Here is a 24,521-nt window from a genome sequence, read left to right as displayed (position 1 = left end):
GTAGGAAACAGCTGTTCAGTTTACAAATGCTTGGCCACCAAAATGCTATTTCCAGCCCTAATGTTTGGTTTTACAAGCTCTAGAAAATAGAGTGCATAAAACAAAAATCCAGATTATAGTTATGTCTAGTTTCTGAAAAAAAAAACAAACGATTCATTATGCCACTAACAATTAAGTAAACATTAATTAAAGCTCTTGACCGCGATCATTATATGTATATGATTAGATTCCTATATCGAGAATTGAGAGAAAATTGATTCATGGCATTAGTATTTATTCAATCAAACCCCACTGGATAACACTTGACATTTGGTATGTTATCAACACTGAATTTTCAACCCTGGTACAACTATTAATGATTAATAAATTGCAGAGCGTGTCCATTGCGTGTCCACCAATTATATAAGTCCTGGAACGTTTTTTTTAACCGAAGCTGCTTCAGCATTAATCTTTACACATACAATACAAACTTTATAGGTATTTTTCTACAACAAGCCATTTTTTGACAACCATGATCTCTTTTTCTATATTTTCTATATAATGATGCTGGATATCCAGTACTTAAAAGGTGGTTGCAAATGGATTCAACCAACCAGTAAGAAGAAGAAGAAAAAAAATAAATAAATATTTAAACCCTTAGTCTTTTTTTACATATCTATTATTTACAATCAGTACAGTAGATGTTTCGAACCAAACAGAGCACTTAAAGTAAACCTTGAAACTGTGCCCAAATTTTTTTTACGCAGTTCAGGGTCAGTACAGATTGGTTGGGTGTTTTTTTTCCCATACAGGAGAAAGTTAAAACACTGTTGCATCACTCTGAAGGTGAACTAGACCAAACAGACAGGAGTATAAAGTTCCTGCTGGTGTCCAGTTTGCAGCTTGAGGATCTGACATGGCTTTCCTGATTCACACCTTCGCTTTGGCTCTTCTGAGCGTCCTGGCTTTGAGCTCCGACGTTAATCCGAGATGTGAGGATCTCATAAAACCACTGGACATGGAGGGAAACTACAGTTCAGTAAGTGTGTTGTTTGATTTTAACACATTACATGACGTTTTAAATACTGCACGTTTTTTTCAGGGAACCTGAACCTCAGCGGTGAATGTTTTGTCTTGTTTTTTTATTTCACACAACAAGTTTAAAAGATCTAAGGAGATTGTAAGTTAGTAGTTATGCCATTTTCTTTTGGATCCAAAGTTTAAATCCCAGCCACACCAAACTACCACTCCTGGGCCCCTGAGCAAGGCTCTTAACCCCATAGATCCCACTCTGGATAAGAGTAATTATAAACACCTAGAATTGTTGTAATCAGACAGGACACAAACAGGGTCTCCTACATGTGTAATTAATTCATGCAATAATTTAATTAAGTGCAGTTTGGGATCGTGTTTATAAATGTGCATTAAATCAATGATATGCATTTTAATCAGTTATAGGATCAGATATAACATTATGCTCATTATCACTTGCTGGTTTTTGTTGCTTCTACACATCAACTTTGAGGACAAAGTGTTCACTCGGGGTCTAACGTATCCCACGCACTAGCAGCTGCCAGGATGAAGAGATAATCAGTGTTATTCACTTCACTGATAATAACGTTATAATGTCAAAGAAACGGGTGGTTGGTGTATGTTTTTCATTGCCATAGTGGGCAACTAAGATTGCCCAAGATTGGAAAATGGAGAAATCACTATATTCGTCAGATGTGATATCATTTACATTTACATTTGAGGCATTTAGCAGACGCCCTTATCCAGAGCGACGTACAAAAGTGCTTTGCGTCTCTAGTAATGAATAAATCTACACTGGTACGCAAGATTACAAACTCAATATAAATATGACTCTTGAATCCTACAAACTTGGTAAGTGCTAATTCAAGTGTTTCAGGAAGTGGTAGGTCTTCAGTCGTCGCTTGAAGATAATCAGGGACTCCGCTGTACGGACATCTAGGGGAAGTTCATTCCACCACCTCGGTGCCAGAACCGAGAAGAGCCTTGAAGTGTACTTAGTACTGAGTACTTAGTGTACTCAGACATACTAAGGCACCAATCAGAATAAGCGAACTCCCTCTTTACCTTCACCCCAGAAACAGAAAAAACATTGTGACATTGTACCTGTTTCTTCCCCCAAATAATGGATATAGTTAATTACAGTTAGATACAGTAAGAAGTTTGTATAAAAAGCTGCCTGTTTATTACACTATGGTACACTTGGTGGAGTTCAGGACACTCGAGTGCTTCCACTCTTACCATGTCTTCATGGAGCTCGCTTTGTGTGCATTATAATGGCCACATACTTTTCACCATGCAACAACAAAATCTTCTCATCCCATGAACATCTTTTGAATTTATTTATATATGTATATTTAATGATTATAAAATATAAGATTTATGTGTATTAAGTCGGTGCCTAAAGACTTTTTGTTCACATTTAAAATTATTGAATATTTCAGACCATGGGAAAGTGGTTCCTTGTTGAAGGAACTTCTGAAGGTATTGTGGGAATGATCATACAGACGATGGAGACATTATGGATGGAGCTCTCACCAGGGTCGAGCAACGAAACCATCCACATGAAGGGAGCCTACAGGTTTAAATATTATATTTTTCATTGCTATTTGTAGGTGGAATATCAATCATTAGCTGATTACTCAATTATTTGACGTCTTTAACCAGATATAAATACCAGTGCAGGAATTACGCTGCGTATTTAATTAAAACTTGGAAGTTGTAGGAGGGTGACTGTGGTCAAAGATATATGTAGTATATCTTGGAAACATATTTGGGTTTGTTTGTCGATGTGTCAATTAATAAAAAGAAATGAGAAAAATTACACTCTAAGTTCATCTCAGTTCCTTTCCAGCCTTCTTTTTTTGAAGTTTATTTACTTCCTATCTTTGGTGATGGGATTTAAACTCATAACCTTCTGGTTTAAAGGCCAATGCCTTGACAAATGAGCTAAAACTTCGCTTATATTGGTTATATTGATTTCCTTCTACTGATTGAACTCATACAGGAATCATCTCATCACACTGTTAATGCTTTCTAGCAGGCCGACGTATTTGTCTTTCGATTGTTTCAGTCTTTGTTTCTTTTCCTCCACAGATTAGACCACTCTTGCAGATTTGAAAGCATGGATCTCCCTTATAATGGCACTTTGCATCAGACTGGTAGGTTCTAAATCATTTCCTGGTCCATGCTAAGACAAATAAATGAAATTTTTTTTGTTTTTATTTTTAATTTTCCTTAAACTTTTTCTTATTTTTATCTTATTGACAGGCATTGATCAAAAAGTCCACTACTATTTATTGCCATCCTGCCCCACCTGCCTGATTGCATATTTTGCCGACTATTACCAAGACACCACCAGCAGAGTGTTATTGCTGTTTTGTAAGTCATTTCTCTGCATCTTCTCATAACTGTGTAAAAATTATATAAAGGTATATTTTGTCTAGAAGTGTATTCAATATCAACTCTATACTCTAAAACTCTAATATTTAATATAAAAATTATATGAAATAATAATAAGAAAACATTTATGCTAATTATAGTTTTTCTCAGTCGCTTTCAGATCAGAAATTGATTTCTCAAAACTACTGGTTCAACCATCACATCATGTAACCGGTGGTGCACATCATTAAAGCAATTTCTCGTCACCTGAATAGTCGTAACCCCCCGAAACATCTCTACATCGTTTTATTGTGTAGTTCATTCAATGCAAAATGGTTAAACCAGTTAAAATCATCTGTCAGACGTGAATCTTGTGGACCTTTGATTGGCGACAGACAGTAAAACACAGAATTACAATTTCTGAAAATGGATGAACAACCAGATAAAGAGCGAACACTATTACAGTACAGTAAAAGTGTGAATCCTGTCTGGTCTCTTGCAATCGATGTCTCACATACAGTAATGTGTTTATTTCGGCTGCTGAAATTCATACATGCCATACAGAAGGAATTAAGCCTTGTGCATTTTCAATCATTGTAATACAAACTGTAGGAAATACTGAAACCGTGCATACTGACCAGACTATACATTTTGACGATCTTGTTTTGTGTTTGTTTGTTATTCCGGTGGATATGAGATTTTAATTGACAACAAATACTTACTTTTGAGAGATAAACTAAGGATTTTGAGAAAAGTACTGGATTGTTGTGTTGTGCTAATTGTTTTGCATTTTCCAGTTTGCAATTTTTAAGGATGATTTAAAAAATGCGCCAAAGCAACTGATAATTTGTGGAGACGCCACAAGGTGGCACTGCACACACACTCTGAGCAAGTGCCTCTGAATCAGTGCTGCATGAGTGAGATTAGTTTCTAAACCGGGCATCATTAAAATCCTGACCTCACCTTAATGCTTTTATTTAAAAAATCATCCACAACATTCAGGGTGACATGATACAGCAAGACAGGAAGTCGATTATTTCCCCGTATACACACATACAACAGCAGTTTTCCATTGTGAACCCTCAACAAAACGTCATACATTCGATCCATTTCTAGTTGCATCTCACGTTAATGGACTTTTGATATCCATTATCGCTTACGTTACAGCAGCTTACTGCAGCACCTTCTGTGTTATTGCATTTGAGATGCAATAATGTGTGTGTGTGTGTGTGTGTGTGTGTGTGTGTGCTTGTGTGTGATGTTGTAGCTAGGGAACGAGGAGCTCCAGAAGCGACGAGGGATTTGTACCGAAAGCAAGCTGGGTGTCTGAAATTTCCTCCATTAATAACCACCTACAATGTTGATTCAGGTCAGTACGAGTGTCGTACTGTATATTCCTGTAAAAATTCATGTATAAACACAATCTATTGAAAGGCTTTAGAGATGGTTTCAAACACCACCAAACACCTTCACCACCTTACATTGTGTAAACTGTATACTGTAATTATATACAGGATACGCTGGAAAAATGCAGATACTAACTGTATTGCACAATTTTACGATTTGATTCATTGATGTATTTGTGTGTTTTTGTTGCTGTTTTGTTTGCAGAACTGTGCCCTCTTGAAAATGAGGCTGAAGCTAAAGAAAAGTGAAAAAAGTTCAACATTACCTCGACGAATCCTAATAACAACGCCAATAAAAAGCATTTTGATCTGTGAAACCCGATTAAAGTGTTTTAGAAATAAATTGCTCAACATTTCGTGTTTCAATTCGCCTCGACATTTCAGATGAACCCGTTTCAGGTATATGTTTTAAAAAGACACAACCGCATCACAACTGTGTTTTTTGGCCTATTGTTATTACACAAATGCAAAATGGGTTAAAGAACATTTAGGTGATGTTCAACCTCAACAATGATGGAACTATAATGAATGAACATGCAGTGACCCCCAGCTGAAGAGAAGTTTCTTTAAAGGTTTCTTCTAAATACATTAATGGCATTTGGAAGGCACCTTCATCCAGAGAGACGTTTATCAATTACACATCAGAGTCTCAAGAACTCAGCAGTGATGGTCTGGTGGTGCTGGGATCTGAATGCACATCAATCTGGACCAAGGTCCAATGCCCAACACCTGCTTTAATATCATCTCAGGGAGTTTTCGCCTCACCACCATTGCTTCTTATTAGGTTTTTCATTAGGGATAAACTCAGGGACTAATTCATGCTCGAATCGAGGTGAACTGAATTGGTTTCGTGCACTAGACGATTCTTCTTGCTGTCCCTAAAAAAAATGCATATATGATATATGATAGCTATAAGTTAATTTGTTGAACTTCTGAGTTGTAGTTCTAACACTGTCAAGCTGTCATTGCTGGATCTGTGATCTTTGCCCTTTACCATCAACTGCTCAGTGATATAAATGAGATAAATGTCACCTTTTTGGCAGTAAATACCATTATTCTAAATGTATTTGCCTGCAAGTGTTGAAAGATTTTCCAGTATAACAGCTCTGGAAAAAATCCCGGCTGCAAGACTCATCCAAAACGTCATCACAGACGACTGAAACTAAGACCTGCACACAAATGCACGTGAAAGAAGACAAGCCAGCTCAACAAGAGACACTAAAACAGGAATGTGGAGTAAAGTGCAAAGTTTTTGCTATATAATCATAAATAAAAAAACCTCTGTATGACCCTGACCACTGTACTGTAAGTTTCAGGGTGGGTTTTTTTTTTTTATTTATAGCCTTGGCATCTTCATGGAGAGCAACAATCCTTATTCTCAAATCCTCAGAGTCATGCTGAACATCCAGTGGCCAGTATGAGAGAATTGGACTCAAAGCACATTTTAACTGCTCTAATACGAGATAGCAGACAGAAACATGAACATGATGAACAGGACGTGTGGCTTGGCATCGTTACATATCTATTTAAACAATAATGGCTGTGTGTTGAGATATTTTTAAAGGACAGTAAATCTTTACTGATATACAAACTGCACATTCTAAAATTTTCACTTCTATAGTTTTGTCCCTTAAGAAGATGCTAAAATGGTTTGTGAAATGTGAGCACTCACGTTTATCAGATACTGTATATATATATATATAATTATATTAAGATATTAGTGTGCGACAAATATATTTATCTATATGATTTAAAAAATGCTGGAATATTAGTTGATTGTAAACGTTTATATATTTATTTGTTATATATTTATTTTATATACTATATATTTTATTGTCTTTTTATTCCTTATAAGTGCTCCGAATTGCAAAGTGCATCCAATGTGGGACAATAATAATAAACTTTGCCTTACTGTATTTTACCCATTTTTTTTTGAGAAATATTACGAATTCATTGAGGACTGTGTATATGTATGCTGTATAACTGATTGTTTTCCAAAACCTGCACGCCCCTGAGAGTGTTCATCTCATTTATTTTTATTTTTCAAAAAAAAAAAAAAAAAAAAAAAAAAAAACACTGTACATAAAAAAAATAATAAAAAATAAATTAATAATTACATAAATTTTAAAGTTTTCAGAGCATTACATGTTTTCGGTGCTTTTTTTTTTTTTTTTTCTTGTTTCTTTCAAGAGATTCACATACAATTCGAAGTCGTTAATAAAATGGGAAAAGTTTGGTCTACATTGAGCCCAATTTTTCTTATGACTTTGTAATTTTCCAAATAAAACAAACAAATGTATAATATATTGTTGTTCACAATTCAAGTTTTATCTTTCCAAAATAACCTTGAGTGAATACAATGAAAAAAAAGATGCAAAATGGTTTCTTTTTCTTGACCACAGAATTCACAGAAATATGAAATATTCATCTTAAGTATTTTGTAAGACACTTTCATAATTTTGTTATTTATACAAAACTTGTTTGGCAGTTTTCATACTTCAACCCAAGAAATACAACCAAATAAAGAAGACCAAAAAGTCTTTGCTGCAGGTGTGTTCATCTCTTATTCTGCTGTCTCAGATGACGTCAGAGTACAGGTGGAGAAGGAGGAGGAGCTTCTGCGCAAAGTCCTAAGTGAAGACAGGGCAGGAGGGAAGGAACGCATGATGCTGTTCCGCTTCACTCTTTCCTTCTGTCTCTCTTTCTCTCATACACATCATCATCATCATCATCATCGAGTGAACTTCTTGGCATGTTTGGAGATGCCACCAGCTCGGGGATGTCACGCGCTCTCACTGAACACCAGTCCTGAACCAGAAGTATGAAGAGAAGTAAATCCTGTTCGGGGACAACTTTCGTTTCGAGGAGCGGAATTTAACGCAATCTTTTGCACACCAGAGCACCACGGGCTGGAATGAGATGCTTTGAGAGATTTATCATACTCACAGGTCTGCTGTGTGGAGGACTCTTCATCCTCACCTCCTGGCATGCCACGAAAGAGGGTGAGCGCACTCACGCGCTGTTTCTTGGGTTCCCCAGGAACAGAGATTCTTACGTCATAACACACAACTGCGCGTTTATTCATTTAATAATTATTACATTATTATCATTTTTACTTTTCTATTTCCATTACATATTTCATCCAGGAACCACTGATACAACTGCATATAAAACAGAAAAAAACTGTAATTTGTAATTTCTGAATATCTCCTGACACTGTCTTGCATATTAAATGCGTTATAATATAATATGCTTGACATAGCACACACTGAACTCACACACACACACACACACACACACACACACACACACACACACACACACACACACACACACACACACACACACACACACACACACAACTTGCACATCTTTCCTGAACTGCTTCTTGTGTTGTTTTTCACTGTCTTGTGTTGTCTCTGCACTGTCTAGAGTTGTCTCTGCACTGTCCTGTGCTGTCTTTCACTGTCTTGTGTTGTCTTTCACTGTCTTGTATTGTCTTTCACTGTCTTGTGTTGTCTTTCACTGTCTTGTATTGTCTTTTACTGTCTTGTGTTGTCTTTGCACTGTCTTGTGTTGTTTTTCACTGTCTTGTGTTGTCTCTGCACTGTCTAGTGTTGTCCTGCACTGTCTTGTGTTGCCTTTCACTGTCTTATGTTGTCTTTGCACTGTCTTGTGTTGCCTTTCACTGTCTTATGTTGTCTTTGCACTGTCTTGTATTGTCTTTGCACTGTCTTGTGATGTTTTTCACTGTCTTGTGTTGTCTTTGCACTGTCTTGTGTGGTCCTGCACTGTCTTGTGTTGTCTTTCACTGTCTTGTGTTGTCTTTCACTGTCTTATGTTGTCTTTGCACTGTCTTGTATTGTCTTTCACTGTCTTGTGTTGTCTTGCACTGCCTTGTGTTGTCCTGCACTGTCTTGTGTTGTTTTTGCACTTTCTTGTATTGTCTTTCACTGTCTTGTGTTGTCTTGCACTGTCTTGTGTTGTCCTGCACTGTCTTGTGTTGTCTTTGCACTGTCTTGTGTTGTCTTTCACTGTCTTATGTTGTCTTTGCACGTCTTGTATTGTCTTTCACTGTCTTGTGTTGTCTTGCACTGCCTTGTGTTGTCCTGCACTGTCTTGTGTTGTCTTTGCACTGTCTTGTGTTGTCTTTGCACTGTCTTGTGTTGTCTTTGCACTGTCTTGTGTTGTCTTTGCACTGTTTGCTCCAGCTTGCACACATGCACTTTATGTGTCGAAGACACTTACTAGTCCTTAACCCTGGGTTTTCTGTTTCTGTGATTGTTGTTTAATGTAGTGTCGGGGTTCTGGAGAAACGTTGTCTCACTTCACTGTGTACTGCGTCAGCTATATATGGTTGAGATGACAATAAAAGCTTCTTGACCTGACTTGACTTGACTCGATGGCACAGTGTGTCTAGATGGTCAGTCTAGAAGCACCTGGGCGTGTTAAATGCCAAATCTGTATGAGGAACAGCTTATGTTTCTCACGAGAATAGATATAGTTTGTAGTTTCACTTCTCTCTCTCTTTATACCCTATTCAACTTTGAAGCTCTCAAACTCTAGATATATTTGAATAAACTTTATTTGACAATATATTATTCAGCCTAGAAATTCAATACCGTATGTAGTGTCCAATATTTCAATCTAGTGCACTATAAATCCAATAGTCTAGTGCACGAAAAGTCTTTTATACAGTTAATTCCAGACATTCCACAAGAGTGCAGATGATAATTGATAAAGCCACGGGGTATTTCACAATTTGTATCACGCTGCTTGTGTGTTTAGAAATCCCAAATTGAGTAATAGTTTATTCATTTGAGACCATTACCACATTTACACGGTGTCAGTCTAACCAGCTGTGGATATATCCGTCAACTATTTACATAAAAGGAAACAAAATATACATTTCTAGCCATTTCGTATTTATAGAACGCATGTAAAAATCTTCAAACGTTTTTTTTCTCATCGGTTTCGATGCAGCACATGGAATCTGTAAAATAGCTTTGCATCTGAAAGAGATGGTTTATCAGGTTGACCGGCTCATACCAGTTTTTCTACTTGTAGTTTGGCAGACTGAGTAGATGACGACCCCGCAAACGTCCCGAACCATTTAGAGACGTACCAGCGCCAATTGGAACCCACCTCATGTGGAGTTTGGACACTGGACCTCCTTGAGTGTTTAATGGCTCTGGCATGGAGAAGCTGGTGTTGGATCTATGATGATCGCAAATTATATTTTTATTATTTTTATTTTATAAGTTGCTCAGTAGCTCCTGGTTCCATAATCTCAAATGACTGTATAAGACTGTAGAAAGGACGTTACTCATAATCTGTGCTCATGTTAGTTCTCACTCTCCAGTGTTCTGTATTGTTGAAAGATTTATGATCACACTCTTGATGTCACCCAAATAAGAATGGGTTCCCCTTTTGAGTCTGGTTCCTCTCAAGGTTTCTTCCTCATAACATCTAAGGGATTAATGCACACCGTTCACATTAACTCTTAAAATTCTGTAAAGCTGCTTTAAGACAATGTTTGTTGTGAAAAGCGCAATAGAAAAAAACCTGACCTGACTTGACTTGACTACTGTAATCTGAAAAATCTCAAGAACTTTATGTGGTCTCCAAAACCATTTAACGCTATGATGAAACAGGATGTCATGAGGACTATCCCAGGAAAAGAAGGCCAAGAGCTACGTCTGTTGCTGAGGGTAAAATTACCAGCCTCAGAACCTGTCGAATTAAATAAATGCTTCAAGTGGGAGACATATTTCAACATCCACTGTTCAGAGGAGTCAGGCCTTCATGTTAAAATTGAGGCAAGAAAACAATTACTTCAGAACAACAGCAAACAATAAAGACTTTTTTAGGCCACATAAGGATCTGATGAAATTTGGTCTGATGCGTCTAAATTTTAGATTTTTGGTTTAAACTACCACGTCTTTGTTAGACGTACAGAGGGTGAACTAATGGTTCCTGAATGTGTGATTCCCACTGTGAAGCATGGAGAAGGCGGTGTGATGGTGTGGAGGTGCTTTGTTGGTATCACTGTTGGTCACTTAGCCAAAATTGAGGGATAATTAACCAACATGGCCACCACAGCATTTTTTCCATTTAGTGGGACCACTATTTGTTTTAGTTTTTCAAGAGGACAGTGACCCCAAACACACTTCTAGGGTATGTAAGAGCTATTTGTTCAAGAAGGACAGTGATAAAGTGCTGCATTAGATGACTTCAATCACTTGATCTAAATCTTGGGATGAGTTGGACCAGAGAGTGAAGGAAAAGCAGCCAACAAGCACATAACACTTCTGGGAACTCCTCAAGATTGTTGGAAAGCCATTCCATGTGACAACCTCATGTTATATTTTGCTAGTTCAATACACTATTTTGTGGATTAATTACTGTCCAGTGGCCAAGAATCTTTAACACATTAGATAGCGTATAATATTGTGGCTTGCAAACACTGAACATGCGATATTGTTACAAACTTCAACTGTCCAGTTCAGGCGAGTCTGTGCCCACTGCAGATGGTCTTATTTTCAAGGTCTGGCTTTATGCGATACTTAGCACTTATCACGGTTGTAAAGACTGGTTATGTGAGTGACTGTAGCTCTCCTATAATCCCATAATCAAACCAGTCTGTCCATTCTTATTAAGAAGGCGTGTCCAGGACAGAAACGTGCTTTATGCAATGAAAAGTCGTCTGCATGGGGGAGAGTAACAAGCCTTGCAACACAAGATCTGTTAAGTAGAAAAAGAACTTTAACTCTCATTGTGAAGCAATTTCTGGATTTCAAAAGTCTCGATTGGAAACATTGACACATCACTTACTCCATGTGTAGGTGGAACCCAGAGCCCACAGGTGAACCACAGATCTGTGTGTCAGTACATTTCAAAATAAAATCTTACTTAGGACTTAAGTACATTTTGTGAAATCAGTCGTTCCTTTTTATTTATAAGGATAAAAACTTAACTGCTCAAACACGCAGCTATCCACCAATCAGGGTCGAAAACACGCTCTGTTTTGAAATTGTTTTGATTGGCGCTTGGTGTATCTACTGATCACCAACATACAGTTCAGCATCAGTTCAACAGCAAACAGAACATTTTTTAAGGGAATAAACGACGAAAGAACCTCCTGATTCGAACTCGTCACAACACCCGTGACCTTATTTGCATGATTTTGTTTAAGTAGTTAAAAAGAAGGTTTGGGGCTCATGATAATTTTATTAGATATCAATCAGTGTTTGAGTCATTAATATCATTCTAATAATAGATCAGTGTGCCGAGAGTCACATTACAGTCTCTTCACATAAACTGAGATGATTAAGTAAAGAAAAAAAAATAATAGGAACGTAGTAAATCATAGTACTTTGGATACTTAAGTAAATCTGAAGGCAAAAACTTTTGTACTTTTACTCAGGTAAAAGTTTAAAGGGACACTTTAACTGGAGTAATATTTTACCTACTGTATCTCTACTTTAACTCAAGTACATTGTTTGTGTACTTTGTCCACCACTGTTTAAATTAGGAAGAGGATGATCCCAGGTAGCCCATGAGAATATTTACTGTGGTAATGAATGATTTAATTATATATTTCTGTCTGCTTGTTTGACGTTCTGATAGCAAATTTGAGTTTACTAATTTGAGTTTACTAAGCTTTAATGCCACACATCATGTCCTGGTTTTTTTTTGTCTGACAAATTCTTCTCTTCAGCTTCACCACATGCAAATAAATGTATATGTAAGCTTATACTGTGTTACCCGTCAGATGTTAGGACACACCCGCTTACAGAAGGTCGTGACATTTTCTACCCTACAATAACAGAAGAGTATTTAATCAAAACTATTTTAAATGCTTCACATTTGTCATCTATGAAGCTTTAGAAATTTTTCTTCATTAGGAGGTTCATCCAAGATGCTTCAAAATAAACAAAGAGGTCCTCACTTCTTCTCATTGATTGCGTATCATCTGTCTCCGTACCCCCCTGTCCTCTGCCCCTTTCACCCCAACTACCTGCATGACTTTCCTCACCACATCCATAAACCTCCTCTTCGGTCTTCCTGGTGGCTCCATCCTCAGCATTCTCCTACTGATATACCCCATGTCCCTCCTCTGCACATGTCCAAACCATCTCAATCTCACCTCCCTCAACTTGTCTCAAAAACATCCTACATGCGCTGTCCCTCTAATAAACTCATTTCTAATCCTGTCCATCGTCGTCACTCCCATTGAAAACCTCAACATCTTCAGCTCTGCTACCTCCAGCTCCACCTCATGTCTTTTACTCAATGCCACTGTCTCTAATCCATACAACATCTCAGGTCTCACCACAGTCCTATAAACTTTCCCTTTCACTCTCACAGATAATCTTCTATCACAAATCACTCCTGCTATCACTCTTCTCCACCCACTCCACCCTGCCTGCACTCTTTTCTTCACTTCAGTGACTAAATCAACACTGCTTCACTCGGTTGCAAACTTCAGATACCAATAGCCTAAAACTTGGGAGGAATTAATTGGAATTTTTTCTTTTACATTTTTTAAATAAAAAACAATTGTATAGTTACATTTAATGTTAGTGAACGTTTATGTGGCGAGTTATATCCTGTTTTATTTCCTCTTTTGAAAGTACTGTTCACAGACTGCTCTGTTTCTGCGTTAACGCACAATAAGGAAGTGATAACTGATTCGTTCGACTCTAGCCTAACAGGTGAGTTATACAGGTTCCAGGAAATGTCCTTCGACTTTGGTATTTCATGAAAATACAGTCTTGTTGTCCCATTTAACTTTATCAAAGTTAGTTCTGGCAAATAGGCAAAAAGAAATACATTAAAATAATTAGTAATATTTATTAATCATTTCGTTCTATAATTTTGAGAAGGTCATGTTGGGTAAGAAAAAAAGCAAACAGCTGCAAAAAAGTAATAATTTACTCAGTAAATTCAATGTTTAAATGAAGTTGGTGAAAAAGCATGAAAAGCAGTCTGTCTATCACCAGGAAGTGATGAAGTTCGAATCCCAACCATGCCACAGTTATTCGTAGATGAGAATTGGTCCTGATCTCTGGGTGGGAGGAATGGCATGACATTCTGTGCAAGTGTTTTACCCATTTACGTTGATGCCATTTGTCAGAAGTCCTTATCCAGAGTGACTTTTGACGGATCTATCAATGAAAACATTCTTATTTTGGTTTATTAGGACACAGACTAAGAATACCATCAGTCTGAAAACTCTGTTGGGAGAGAAAATAAAATCAAGGTTTATTTTATTTGTTTTTTTTCCAGAAGCGATAGGATGAACTTCTGATTGGAAGGTCATGAGTTTTAATCCCAGCATGATCCAACATAGGGCCTTAACTCAACATGGGGTCAACATGGGGACTTAACATCCTTCACTCTCAACTACTCATGTGTATAAATGAGATCGCTCTGGATAAGGGCGTTTGCCAAATGCCATTAATGTAAATGTAGGTGTCATTTCAAAATGGCAAGTGACTCAGCTATTCCAACATCAAGACTAAGTTCGTTCCCCTACCTAAGTGGCAGAACAGAGAACCTTCTTGAAGCATGTCTTCCATGTTCTATTAAAAGGGTGAAACATGAGTCATTTGAATTGAGTCAGAATTGTACTTCATGCTGTTCGATTGTGCTAAACATCATAAAGCAGGTTTAAAGCTGTAGTTATAAAGATAGATACGCCTTCCTGTCCTTGTGAACCAACATCAAGCAAATATTTTTGTGGTTTCTTTTATGATACTATATATGATTCTTTCTATGTCTATTTATATCTTTTATATGCACAGTTTATTGGAAGAGTAAAACTTACCAGCCGTATTGTCGTACTGGGAGGGATTTTATACTCATGTATAGAAAAGTGGGTCGTAATTAAATTTGTAGTCGTAATGATATCGTGGTTGGCTTGGAGTCTCTGAAAGAAAGCATGTGTCAGCCTTTTATTTTCCATGACTGGCAGCCGTTGTGTGATAGGGAAGAGCCGGCTGGTGGTGGCAATCGATAACAAAAAAAAAAATGTAATATGCTTATCAGTGGTCACCAGTGCTCGAATTGAGCCGGGGCTTGGGGTGGGAGGGGCGGGTCGGGGACCCCCCAATGACAAGTAAAAAAAAAAATATTTTAGTAAAAAATATATTATACTATATATGTGTATGTATGTATATATATAATTTTCATTATTAATAGGCCCAGTTAGGTGCTCAGATAAAAGTATTAGAAGAATTAGCCAAAAATCCAGTAGATATTTGAGTTTGCGCTCAAAAGATTCCTGCTCAACTGCAGGAAGGAAAGCACAGACGAAACCAGACAGACCACTATGTTCTGTTCCAGGTGGAAGAGTTACACATTAACATGTATGTCTTTCCCTGACATCGCCTGATACTTTGCCATCCTTTTGATGTTTTAACTAATAAAAATGTCCTTAAACAGGCTCTTAAACACTTTCACAATGTTTTGTGTTACATTGTAAATATCTGAATCTGACAGAAAGAACCCCCCACACCCACCCTGACAACTGGGAAACCCCCCAACCCCCCCATAAGACTTGAGTCAATTCGAGCACTGGTGGTCACCCACATGTTCTCTTTGGGGACAATCTAGAGAAAACAAGACTTCCTCTAGTCACTGGGGCGTTTCTGTGTGTCCTTAAACCCAGCCTGAAATTACATTTTTAGAATCAAAGGCTTTCATTTGAGATTTAATATGATGTAGTATGAACTTCCAAAAAGCTAAAAATGACTCAAATACATCAACTCTTAAGCTGAAATATGTGTCTCATGTGTCCTAATGTGTGCTGCACTGTGTTATTTCCAGCGGCGTGAGGATGCAGTGCTTTTAACAGTAACACTGTAACAGTACAGTGAATATCGACACTTCCCTAAACTCTGTCCTAAAAGGGAAGAAGAGGAGGAACTGTTGTTAAATGTAATATTGTAAAACTTTTGCATTTGACAGAACTTAATGTCTTTTGGTTTTATGGTCTAGGTTACACTCCTGACCAATTCCACAATGTTTACTGGAGGCTAATAAGAGCGGAGCAGCGTGGGGAGGAACTGTCATACAGGCTGTCTCAAATGCTGGAGAAACTCAAGTACCTAAACAGCACCAATGCTAATCTAACTGTCAGCAACTCCTCAAGGAATATCTTAGTGAACTACACAGGTTAGTTCTGTTTCGGGAGTACAGCAAGACCTGTTCATCCTCACTCATTCACTCTCTTACTCACTTATTCATTCACACATTCACTCACTCACTCACACATTCATTCACTCAGTCACTTATTCACTCTCTTACTCACTTATTCATTCAAGTCTTACTCACTTATTCATTCACACATTCACTCACTCACACATTCATTCACTCATTCACTCTCTTACTCACTTATTCATTCACACATTCACTCACTCACTCACACATTCATTCACTCAGTCACTCATTCACTCTCTTATTCACTTATTTATTCACACATTCACTTACTCACTCACACATTCATTCACTTAGTTACTCATTCACTCTCTTACTCACTTATTCATTTACACATTTACTCACTCACACATTCATTCACTCATTCACTCAGTCACCCATTCACTCTCTTACTCACTTATTCATTCACACATTCACTCACTCACTCACTCACACATTCATTCACTCATTCACTCTCTTACTCACTTATTCATTCACACATTCACTCACACATTCATTCACTCAGTCACTCATTCACTTTCTTACTCACTTATTCATTCACACATTTATTCACTCAGTCACTCATTCACTCTCTTACTCACTTATTCATTTACACATTCACTCACACATTTATTCACTCAGTCACTCATTCACTCTCTTACTCACTTATTCATTCACACATTCATTCACTCATTCACTCTCTTACTCACTTATTCATTCACACATTCACTCAATCAGGCATTCAATCACTCATTAACTCGTTTAATCACTCATTTATTCAGACAACCATTTACTTATAAACTCCTTTTCTCACCCATGTTCACTCACTCATTCACTCACTCTCTCAACCACTCATTCACTTACTTAATACATAATTACAATACAAAATCACATTAATTGACCCAATCACTCACTCATTCACTCACTCACCTATTTGTTTACTTATCACTCATTTATTCACGCACTTAATCACCTACTCAACCACTCACATTAATTCACTTAATAACTCCTTCTTTCACTCATTCATTCACCCACTCACTCACTCACTTATTACTCATTCATTCACTTAATAACTCATTCATTCATTTATTCACGCACTTAATCACCTACTCAACCATTTACATTAATTCACTTAATAACTGCTTCTTTCACTCATTCATTTACCCACTCACTCACTCACTTATTACTCATTCATTCACTTAATAACTCATTCATTCATTTATTCATTCAATAATTAATTTACTCACTTACTCACCTAGTCACTCACTCATTTACTCGCTCATTCATTCACCCACTCACTCACTTATCACTCATCCATTCACTTAATAACTCACTCATTCATTCCTTCATTTACTTATTAATTCACTCACTTACTCACCCAGTCACTCGCTCATTCATTCATTCACCCACTCACTCACTTATCACTCATCCATTCACTTAATAACTCACTCATTCATTCCTTCATTTACTTATTAATTCACTCACTTACTCACCCAGTCACTCACTCATTCATTCATTCACCCACTCACTTACTTATCACTCATTCATTCACTTATTAACTCATTCATTCCTTCATTCACTCATGCATTCTCTCACTTACTCACCCACTCACTCATTTACTCATTTATTCACTCTCTCACTCATATATATTTACACATGCATTCACTCACTCACTTACTTATTACTCATTCTTTCACTTACTCATTCATTCAGACACTTACATAATCACTCACTCACTCTCTTACTTACTCTCTGTCTCTGTTTCCTTTTCAGCTAGATCATTTTGGTCTCCAAAATCCTATGCACTCCTGTACCTGCCCCACCTCAAACAGAACCATGATAGCCTTCAGCCAAGGGTTTACCTGGGGCAAAGTCGCAGCAGAGGTCAGTTTATTTTTGTCTCAGCATCTTCTGTTGGAGCTTCTTCACTTTATGTTTGCAATGTGCAAAATTCTAATGCATGCAATGAGAAATCTTTACTCACGTTCCAAAACTACATGCAAATTCCAACATGTAAATATTCAGATCTCACTTGATGTCACCTGCTACCTGAACATGATGAACCTTCATAACCTTCATCTTTATAAACCATAAATTCAATAAAACAATGGTTATGGGTAATTTGTGGCATGCAAATATTGGCCTTTATAATAAAGTTACAAATAAAGTTCATGAGAACATTAACTGAGAAGAAGTTCTGAATTGAATTATCATTAGCGCATTAATCAGCACAATCCTGGACATACAGTACATGCTAAACGACTGCAAACAAAAGCCAGCAGCATTATTTAAGACACCATTAACCCTGGTTTTGTCCTTAAAAACATTAGGAAAGAGGTACAGCGCCATCAAGTCACATGCAAAAGACTGAGGTGCAGCTTCTTTTCCAAAGCTGTAGTTGCCATCACCAAAACAATCCCCTAATCCTGCTACAGTATTACAGTAAAAACTATTTTTCACTAAGCTTCATTTACTGTAGCTGCTGCATGCACTTTCACGTTTTTTACTTTAATATATCTATAATGGTTTTATAAAAGGAGACTAGCTCTGTTTACAAAAAACGTCTTTTATTTGTCTACGTTTTCACACTGTCACCTACAAAATAGTCCCCTTGCACAGCAATTCAGCGCCCCCAGATTTCCTGACACCACTGGATTTCGGAAATAGTGTCAAAAACAGCGACCTTTGCGTTGGAGCCAAATCTGGTGAGTAGTGAGGAGTAGCGTGTGAGGAGAGCTCGGTGACAGGGTGCTCACGTGTTCAGAATAGCAGAAGTGGTATGGCACGTGCTTTTGCCACACTGGCTTATAAAAATCGGTGCTCCCTGTGACTGTGCGTGAGGCCTTGTGCTGACATCTGTTCGTATGCTCAAAAACTAGACTCGAAACCTCTTAAAACCACTTCGTACACACTTATGTATATTATCTTGCAAATCTTTTAGTGTATTCTGCCTATTTATTCCTAATTCTTCATTTCTAACATTTCTTGAGTTAATCTCGAACTCACTTTAAATTCACGTCGATGTTTAAATGCGTAAACGTCCTTGTTGCTCTCTGAGAGCTGCCAAAATTCATTTTGTAGTATTGTATACAATAACAGTCGAGTGTCTTACTCATAAAACCGAACTCTCCGGGATCAAATTGCACATATTTGACTGCATCCCACATGAAAGTGACTTTTTTCCTGTATCACCGTACGCACGTGAATCTCATTTGATCATTAAACCGTACTCAAATTGTAGGTAAAAGAGGAACAGGAATCTAACAGGAATCCAGTTTAAGTTCATGTTGCTGTTTCTCCGCTGGATTGTAGCTCCAGTGGTTAAATAGGAACCGTCAAGCTGTGGTGAACAGGATCTAATGTTTGTGTGTGTGTGTGTGTGTGTGTGTGTTTTCGTAGTGTCTCTAGTGTTCGGGATTCCCACGGTGCGCAGACAGAAACAGAGTTATCTCGTGAAAACAGTGAGCTCTCTGCTTTTCGACCTCACGCCTGAGCAGAAGTCGGACATTGTCATCATCGTCTTTGTGGCAGAGGTAATTGACGGTTGGTGTTCTTCTAGGGTTTCTCTGGGGGTCCTCTGGGTGATGTTCCTCTGAGGTTTCTCTAGTGTTCCTCTGAGGTTTCTCTGGGGAGTTTACTTCTGCTTTTGTGGGATTACATACATATATTAAGTTGTGAAAGCATGAAAGACAAAACAAAAAAGTTGTAATGCACTTTCTGAACGTAACCTAAAGTAGAATGAAAATACTATAATATACGATAATTATGAAACGGCACACACTTCTCTCGCTGCTTTCGCACACCATATTTAGATTATTTCTTGACTTCCTCTACTATAGACTATAGATGTGCTCCATACACGTAAGTGTAAGTAAAGCATGCGCTGTGGGCAAATATTGACGCCCCTGTTATTCCTCCCACCATAAAGTTCTAGCATTTACAGTAAATGTGCTTCCTGAACCATTTGATTTCTTTTTGTATTCCACAGACAACTTCTTTTTTTTTTTTTTTAAGATGAACAAAGAATGACATTACATCCATTTCTGATTACTGATGTTAAAGCAGCTCTAAACATTTTTCTCTTATTCAGCTCTTTTTAAAAACTGAAAACCACCAAAAAAAAAAACAATGCGTCACATTAATAAGAAAACCGGAAAGCAGCTGGCAGAAAGTGCTGACACCTTTAGTGGTTTTTAAAGTTCCAGAAATGATAAAAATACTTCTTAATAATCACAAGAATCTGCTTTATTTACAAAATGTTTTTTACTGTAGTAAATCATATATATATATAAATATATATACAGTGAAACCCCAGTGTTGGAGATGAATTAGTTCCTAAAAAACTGCTCGTGTTCCCATATGCTCATGTAAAATTTTTAACCATAAAAATGAATGTAAAAGCAATGAATCGGTTCCCAGACCTCAGACGATCGCTTACTTAAAAAATGCTTCATGCCTAAATCTAATGTTCTTCATGATTGTACTTACTGTTGAACTAGACATGCATATTGCAGACAAAGATCTCATGTGTGTACGCCACCTTCGTGCTTTTCTACAATTTCTTTCTTTATTTCAATGGTTATTCTTTTTACAACCTTCTTTCCAACGCCATCGCCATCGCCATCACTACACTATTTGGGCCCATGATGCTAAATTTATAGTGAAAAAAAACAAAGACACTATACAAACAGACAAAAAGCACAATATTCACACAAGAGAATGACTAGAACGCACTCAGAACAATGTCTATGAAGCGAGCGAGCGTGAAACATGGGGATGAGCAGAATGCGTGACTGAAAACAAACGAGTCAAAAGAAATGCGTCTTACCGAAATATGCTCGTATTCTTACAAAGATTTTTACTAGTAAAAACGCTCATACACCGATATTCTCGAGCTACAAGGCACTCGTACACTGGAGTTCACTGTGTATATATAATAACAAAAAAAATAAATTAAATAAAATACAATTATGACTAGTAAAATAAAACATTTTTTAATTAAATATATATATATATATATATATATATATATATATATATATATATATATATATAAAATATTATTTATTATATAATATTATTATAATTTTTTTTCATACAAATTTGTGACCCTTGATTTTGTGATGAAACATGTAGGATGGTGTAAAAAAAAAATAAAAAATCTGTAAAATATCACAATTACAAATAATCACACTGCAATCACATATACAAAAAAATCTGATGGTCTTATCTGAGTGAAGGACAGAACTAGTTTGCAGAAACTCACAACTTTCTGTCCACATCTGTGACCTTTTCCTTCTGCAAAAAAAAAAAAAAAAACAACAAAAAAAGTTTTTTGCTGAGGTTTGCTATTTTTAGAAGCTTTTCTTTTTCAGAACAAGTTCTGAAACAGGTTTCAGAACAGGTTTTATCTCCCCGTCTAGAATCCGAACAAAGCCATTACTCATTGCTATATGCTGTATATTTATATGGTATATTTATATGACCATTTTATGTAGTGAATTAATATTTACATTTACAATATTTATTTGTATGTGTTTTTCTCCTCCCTCACAGACAGACAATGAATTTGTAAAGAGTGTTGCAAAGACCATTCAAGAGAAGTAAGTCTTTTTAAAATTATAATTGTGTTGCTAGTAATAATATAATACTTTTGCTACAATCAAATGTTTTGTAGGCAATGTACTATTTATGTATTAATCTGCAGCTGCACTCATTCACGCCTTGCAATGTTTTCAGAAAACGAATTCTGTGATGCACAGGATACTACAACACAACCGGCGTGTTTTTTTTTCATGGTTTTTATGTAAAAGCATAATATTTCTTATCAGAGCAGACAAACTGACTTACAAGTGCAATGTTTTTTACTGATATGAAATATACTTGCAGTTGGAGGGCCATGTTTGTGGGCGGGAGACAAATTTGTTTTATGTGGTCTGTATTTTAAAGCCTTATATATTTTAATGGATGAATTTAGTAAATATTGTAAACAACATAGGACAAAGTTTTTTGTGTCATATGGCTCATCCATAATCTCAGCTAAAAAATGATCATATATGTAAACTATTGTGTTTACTCAACTGCAGTGATGGATGAAGTAGACCATTGCTGTACTTACACTATATAGGCAAAAGTATTGGGACACCTGACCGTGTCACACAATTGTGTAGGATGTTTTTGGCTTTCATTTGAGCTTGGAAACCCAAACCTGTTCCAGCATGACAGTGCTTCTGTGCACAAAGTGAGCTCCATGAAGCTCTTGAGTGGTCTGCTATAGAGCGCTAATCCTCAACCCTACTGAACACCATTGTCACACTGACTTACCTCACCTATATCAGTAGTCGTCTTTACTAACAAATGTCCACAAGCACACTCCAAAATCTAGTGGACGTTCTTCCCTGAAGAGTGGAGGGAATTATAAGATCAAAGTGGGACTAAATGTGGATTGCGATGCTAAAAAGTAAAAGCTAGTAAAGTCTTAGCTTCACTGGTACTGATGTATGTAAAGAAATGAGGAGGTCTGGGTGCGGTCAGTGTTCCATCTCACCTCAAAGCTGTTTTATAGGGTTGAAGCTCTAAAGCAGGAGATCTTCCACTCCATTCAATGTAAAGCCTACATACCGTATGGCTGCCAATTCTACTATGGAAAGAGTTTTCTACAGACACATACGTTTTCACTTTAGATTAGCAGCGAATCGCAGGTTTTTCTGAAATGTTGTGGGGTGAAAAGTAAAATATTACACATTAAAATACAGTAAATGTTTCCTCAATATAAAATTACTTTTTTTGTATTATATAAAAAGGCAATAACAAAGAAAATGTAAAACATCATTGGTGTCTGTGCTAATGTATGTAGAACAGGGCAGATAATTGTAGCACGTTTTCGCCCTGGAAAACTTTCCCCCTTCTCCATTGGCTTCCATTTGACATGTATAAGGAGGTGGTACCTCAATGGATAAGGCACTGGACTATGTATCAGAAGGTCACAAGTTCAAATCCCAGCACCGCTATGTCGTGCCGCTCTGAATAGAGTTGTCTACCGAATGGCGTAAATGTATAAGCAGAAGAAGTGAGGAGAATGTTTGCATGTTCTAAAGTTCCAGTTTGGTGAATCAACTTATCACATGAAGGCATGATACGTCACAGCGTAAACTTTACTTTATGCAAGATGAAGGAAGCACAGAAATCAACATTGTCGTAGCAGGTTGCTAAATATATTTGCGGCAGGTAAACAATAAAAGTTTGCATTCTGAAACTCTAGTGTGACTCTAGCCAGCCTTCATGCTTTTTTCTATCAGTAGCTGTTGTATTGTATTAAGGACCTGAATGAAGGGTGGAGGCAGAAAGAAAGACAAAAAAACCAAAAACAAATAAACCATTCGGATTCCCGGCTATGAGATGAACAGGAGCAGCAGCATTTAGCGGTTTTTCAACACCTGCTTCACATGTTGCACAACATTTCTTGACGGCTTATTGTGTGGGTGTATAATTAGAGGCTCATCATTTTGCATGCAAAGTGTGTGTGTGTAGGTGTGTGTAGGGGTGTGTGTGTGTTCATGGCCTCGCCTTTATCGGTGTCACATTCTCACCACAGCAACATCGCAATACCTGAGACACACACACACACACACACACACACACACACACACAGACACACACAAACACACACACACACACACACACACACAATAAATTATTAGGACAGCGTTCCTGTTATGTCAGGAATTGTAAATATATGGTTTATTTATATGTGTCATTGTGTGTGTGTGTGTGTGTGTGTGTGTGTGTGTGTGTGTGTGTGTGTGTGTGTGTGTGCAGTTTTCCAGAGGATGTGAAGTCAGGACTGGTTGAAGTAATCTCCCCATCTCCTGCCTACTATCCAAACTTGTCAAACTTAAAGGAAACCTTTGGAGACTCAAGTGAAAGAGTGAAGTATGAGCTCGCATTTTTTTCCTTCTTTTTCTTTTTTCCCTTTTTCATTCAACAATATATATATAAAATAAATATTGATAGGAAGTGTGTGTTTGTGTATCAGGTGGAGGACTAAACAAAACCTAGACTACAGCTTCCTGATGATGTACGCCCAAGACAAGGGTGCATACTACGTTCAGGTGAGGACCTGCACATCGCACGAAGAACGTAGCAACCACACCGAGCATGTGTCGTGTCGTTTACACCTCGGCAGCGAAACAAACAAAGGGTGGAAAAAGTATAGAAACTATGCGTCAGGCATTTTACAGGCCTGAGGAGAATCGTGTAGTGAGGAGATCTTTCTGAAAAAAAAAAAGACACCTGAGAGAAACTTTCAGAGTTTTTTTTTTTACTTCAAGTGAAATCAAAACGAGGCATTTTCTTTTTTCCTTTCTTTTCTCTCCTTTCTTTTCTTCTCCTCTTTTCTTTGTTCTCTTCTCATCCCCTCTTTTCCCCTCTTCTCTTCTCCTCTCATCCTATCTCTTTGTCTTCTCTTCTCTCCTCTGATCGTCTTTTCTTTTATTTACTTCTCCATTCTTCTCTTGTTCTCTC

At 37.2% G+C, this 24,521-nt stretch overlaps 2 protein-coding genes and 1 long non-coding RNA gene across 6 annotated transcripts in view; all 3 read left to right on the top strand.

The window, feature by feature from the left end:
- The first annotated feature begins 832 nt into the window (after positions 1–832).
- Positions 833–5,139, top strand: LOC310736821 (uncharacterized protein). The gene is made up of 6 exons (XM_083560677.1): positions 833–1,018; positions 2,454–2,590; positions 3,106–3,170; positions 3,280–3,390; positions 4,658–4,759; positions 5,002–5,139. The coding sequence occupies exons 1-6, from the start codon at positions 896–898 to the stop codon at positions 5,043–5,045; spliced, it is 582 nt and encodes a 193-aa protein (XP_083416803.1). The 5' UTR covers positions 833–895; the 3' UTR covers positions 5,046–5,139.
- A 1,133-nt stretch (positions 5,140–6,272) lies between these two features.
- LOC310737231 lies at positions 6,273–6,712 on the top strand. Its single transcript, XR_014536787.1, has 2 exons — positions 6,273–6,364; positions 6,462–6,712. It is a non-coding gene; the product is annotated as an uncharacterized lncRNA (long non-coding RNA).
- Positions 6,713–7,349: 637 nt separating this feature from the next.
- The window catches only part of LOC310736789 (alpha-1,3-mannosyl-glycoprotein 4-beta-N-acetylglucosaminyltransferase B), a 34,879-nt gene continuing 17,707 nt past the window's right edge, over positions 7,350–24,521 (top strand). For all 4 annotated transcript variants that reach the window (XR_014536668.1, XR_014536669.1, XR_014536670.1 and 1 more), the window contains exons 1-7: positions 7,350–7,798; positions 15,801–15,977; positions 17,772–17,882; positions 19,398–19,531; positions 21,555–21,601; positions 23,817–23,930; positions 24,034–24,109. Coding sequence is in view for 1 of the 4 variants with exons in the window: in XM_083560622.1 (XP_083416748.1) it covers positions 7,711–7,798; positions 15,801–15,977; positions 17,772–17,882; positions 19,398–19,531; positions 21,555–21,601; positions 23,817–23,930; positions 24,034–24,109 (747 nt within the window). In the remaining 3 variants the exon portion in view is untranslated. The remainder of the gene's footprint in view (positions 7,799–15,800; positions 15,978–17,771; positions 17,883–19,397; positions 19,532–21,554; positions 21,602–23,816; positions 23,931–24,033; positions 24,110–24,521) is intronic.

Source organism: Silurus aristotelis, assembly GCF_946808225.1.
Source record: "Silurus aristotelis genome assembly, chromosome: 14".
Lineage (NCBI taxonomy): Eukaryota > Metazoa > Chordata > Actinopteri > Siluriformes > Siluridae > Silurus > Silurus aristotelis.
This window is presented reverse-complemented; position numbering and strand designations above follow the sequence as displayed.

What these genes read in the sequence shown, in the direction of transcription:
- LOC310736821 (XM_083560677.1), top strand. Translation starts at nt 896, where the DNA reads ATGGCTTTCCTGATTCACACCTTCGCTTTGGCTCTTCTGAGCGTCCTG. An exon ending in TGGAGGGAAACTACAGTTCA is followed by an intron (nt 1,019 to 2,453) that starts GTAAGTGTGTTG and finishes TGAATATTTCAG; the next exon opens with ACCATGGGAAAGTGGTTCCT. An exon ending in TGGCACTTTGCATCAGACTG is followed by an intron (nt 3,171 to 3,279) that starts GTAGGTTCTAAA and finishes TCTTATTGACAG; the next exon opens with GCATTGATCAAAAAGTCCAC.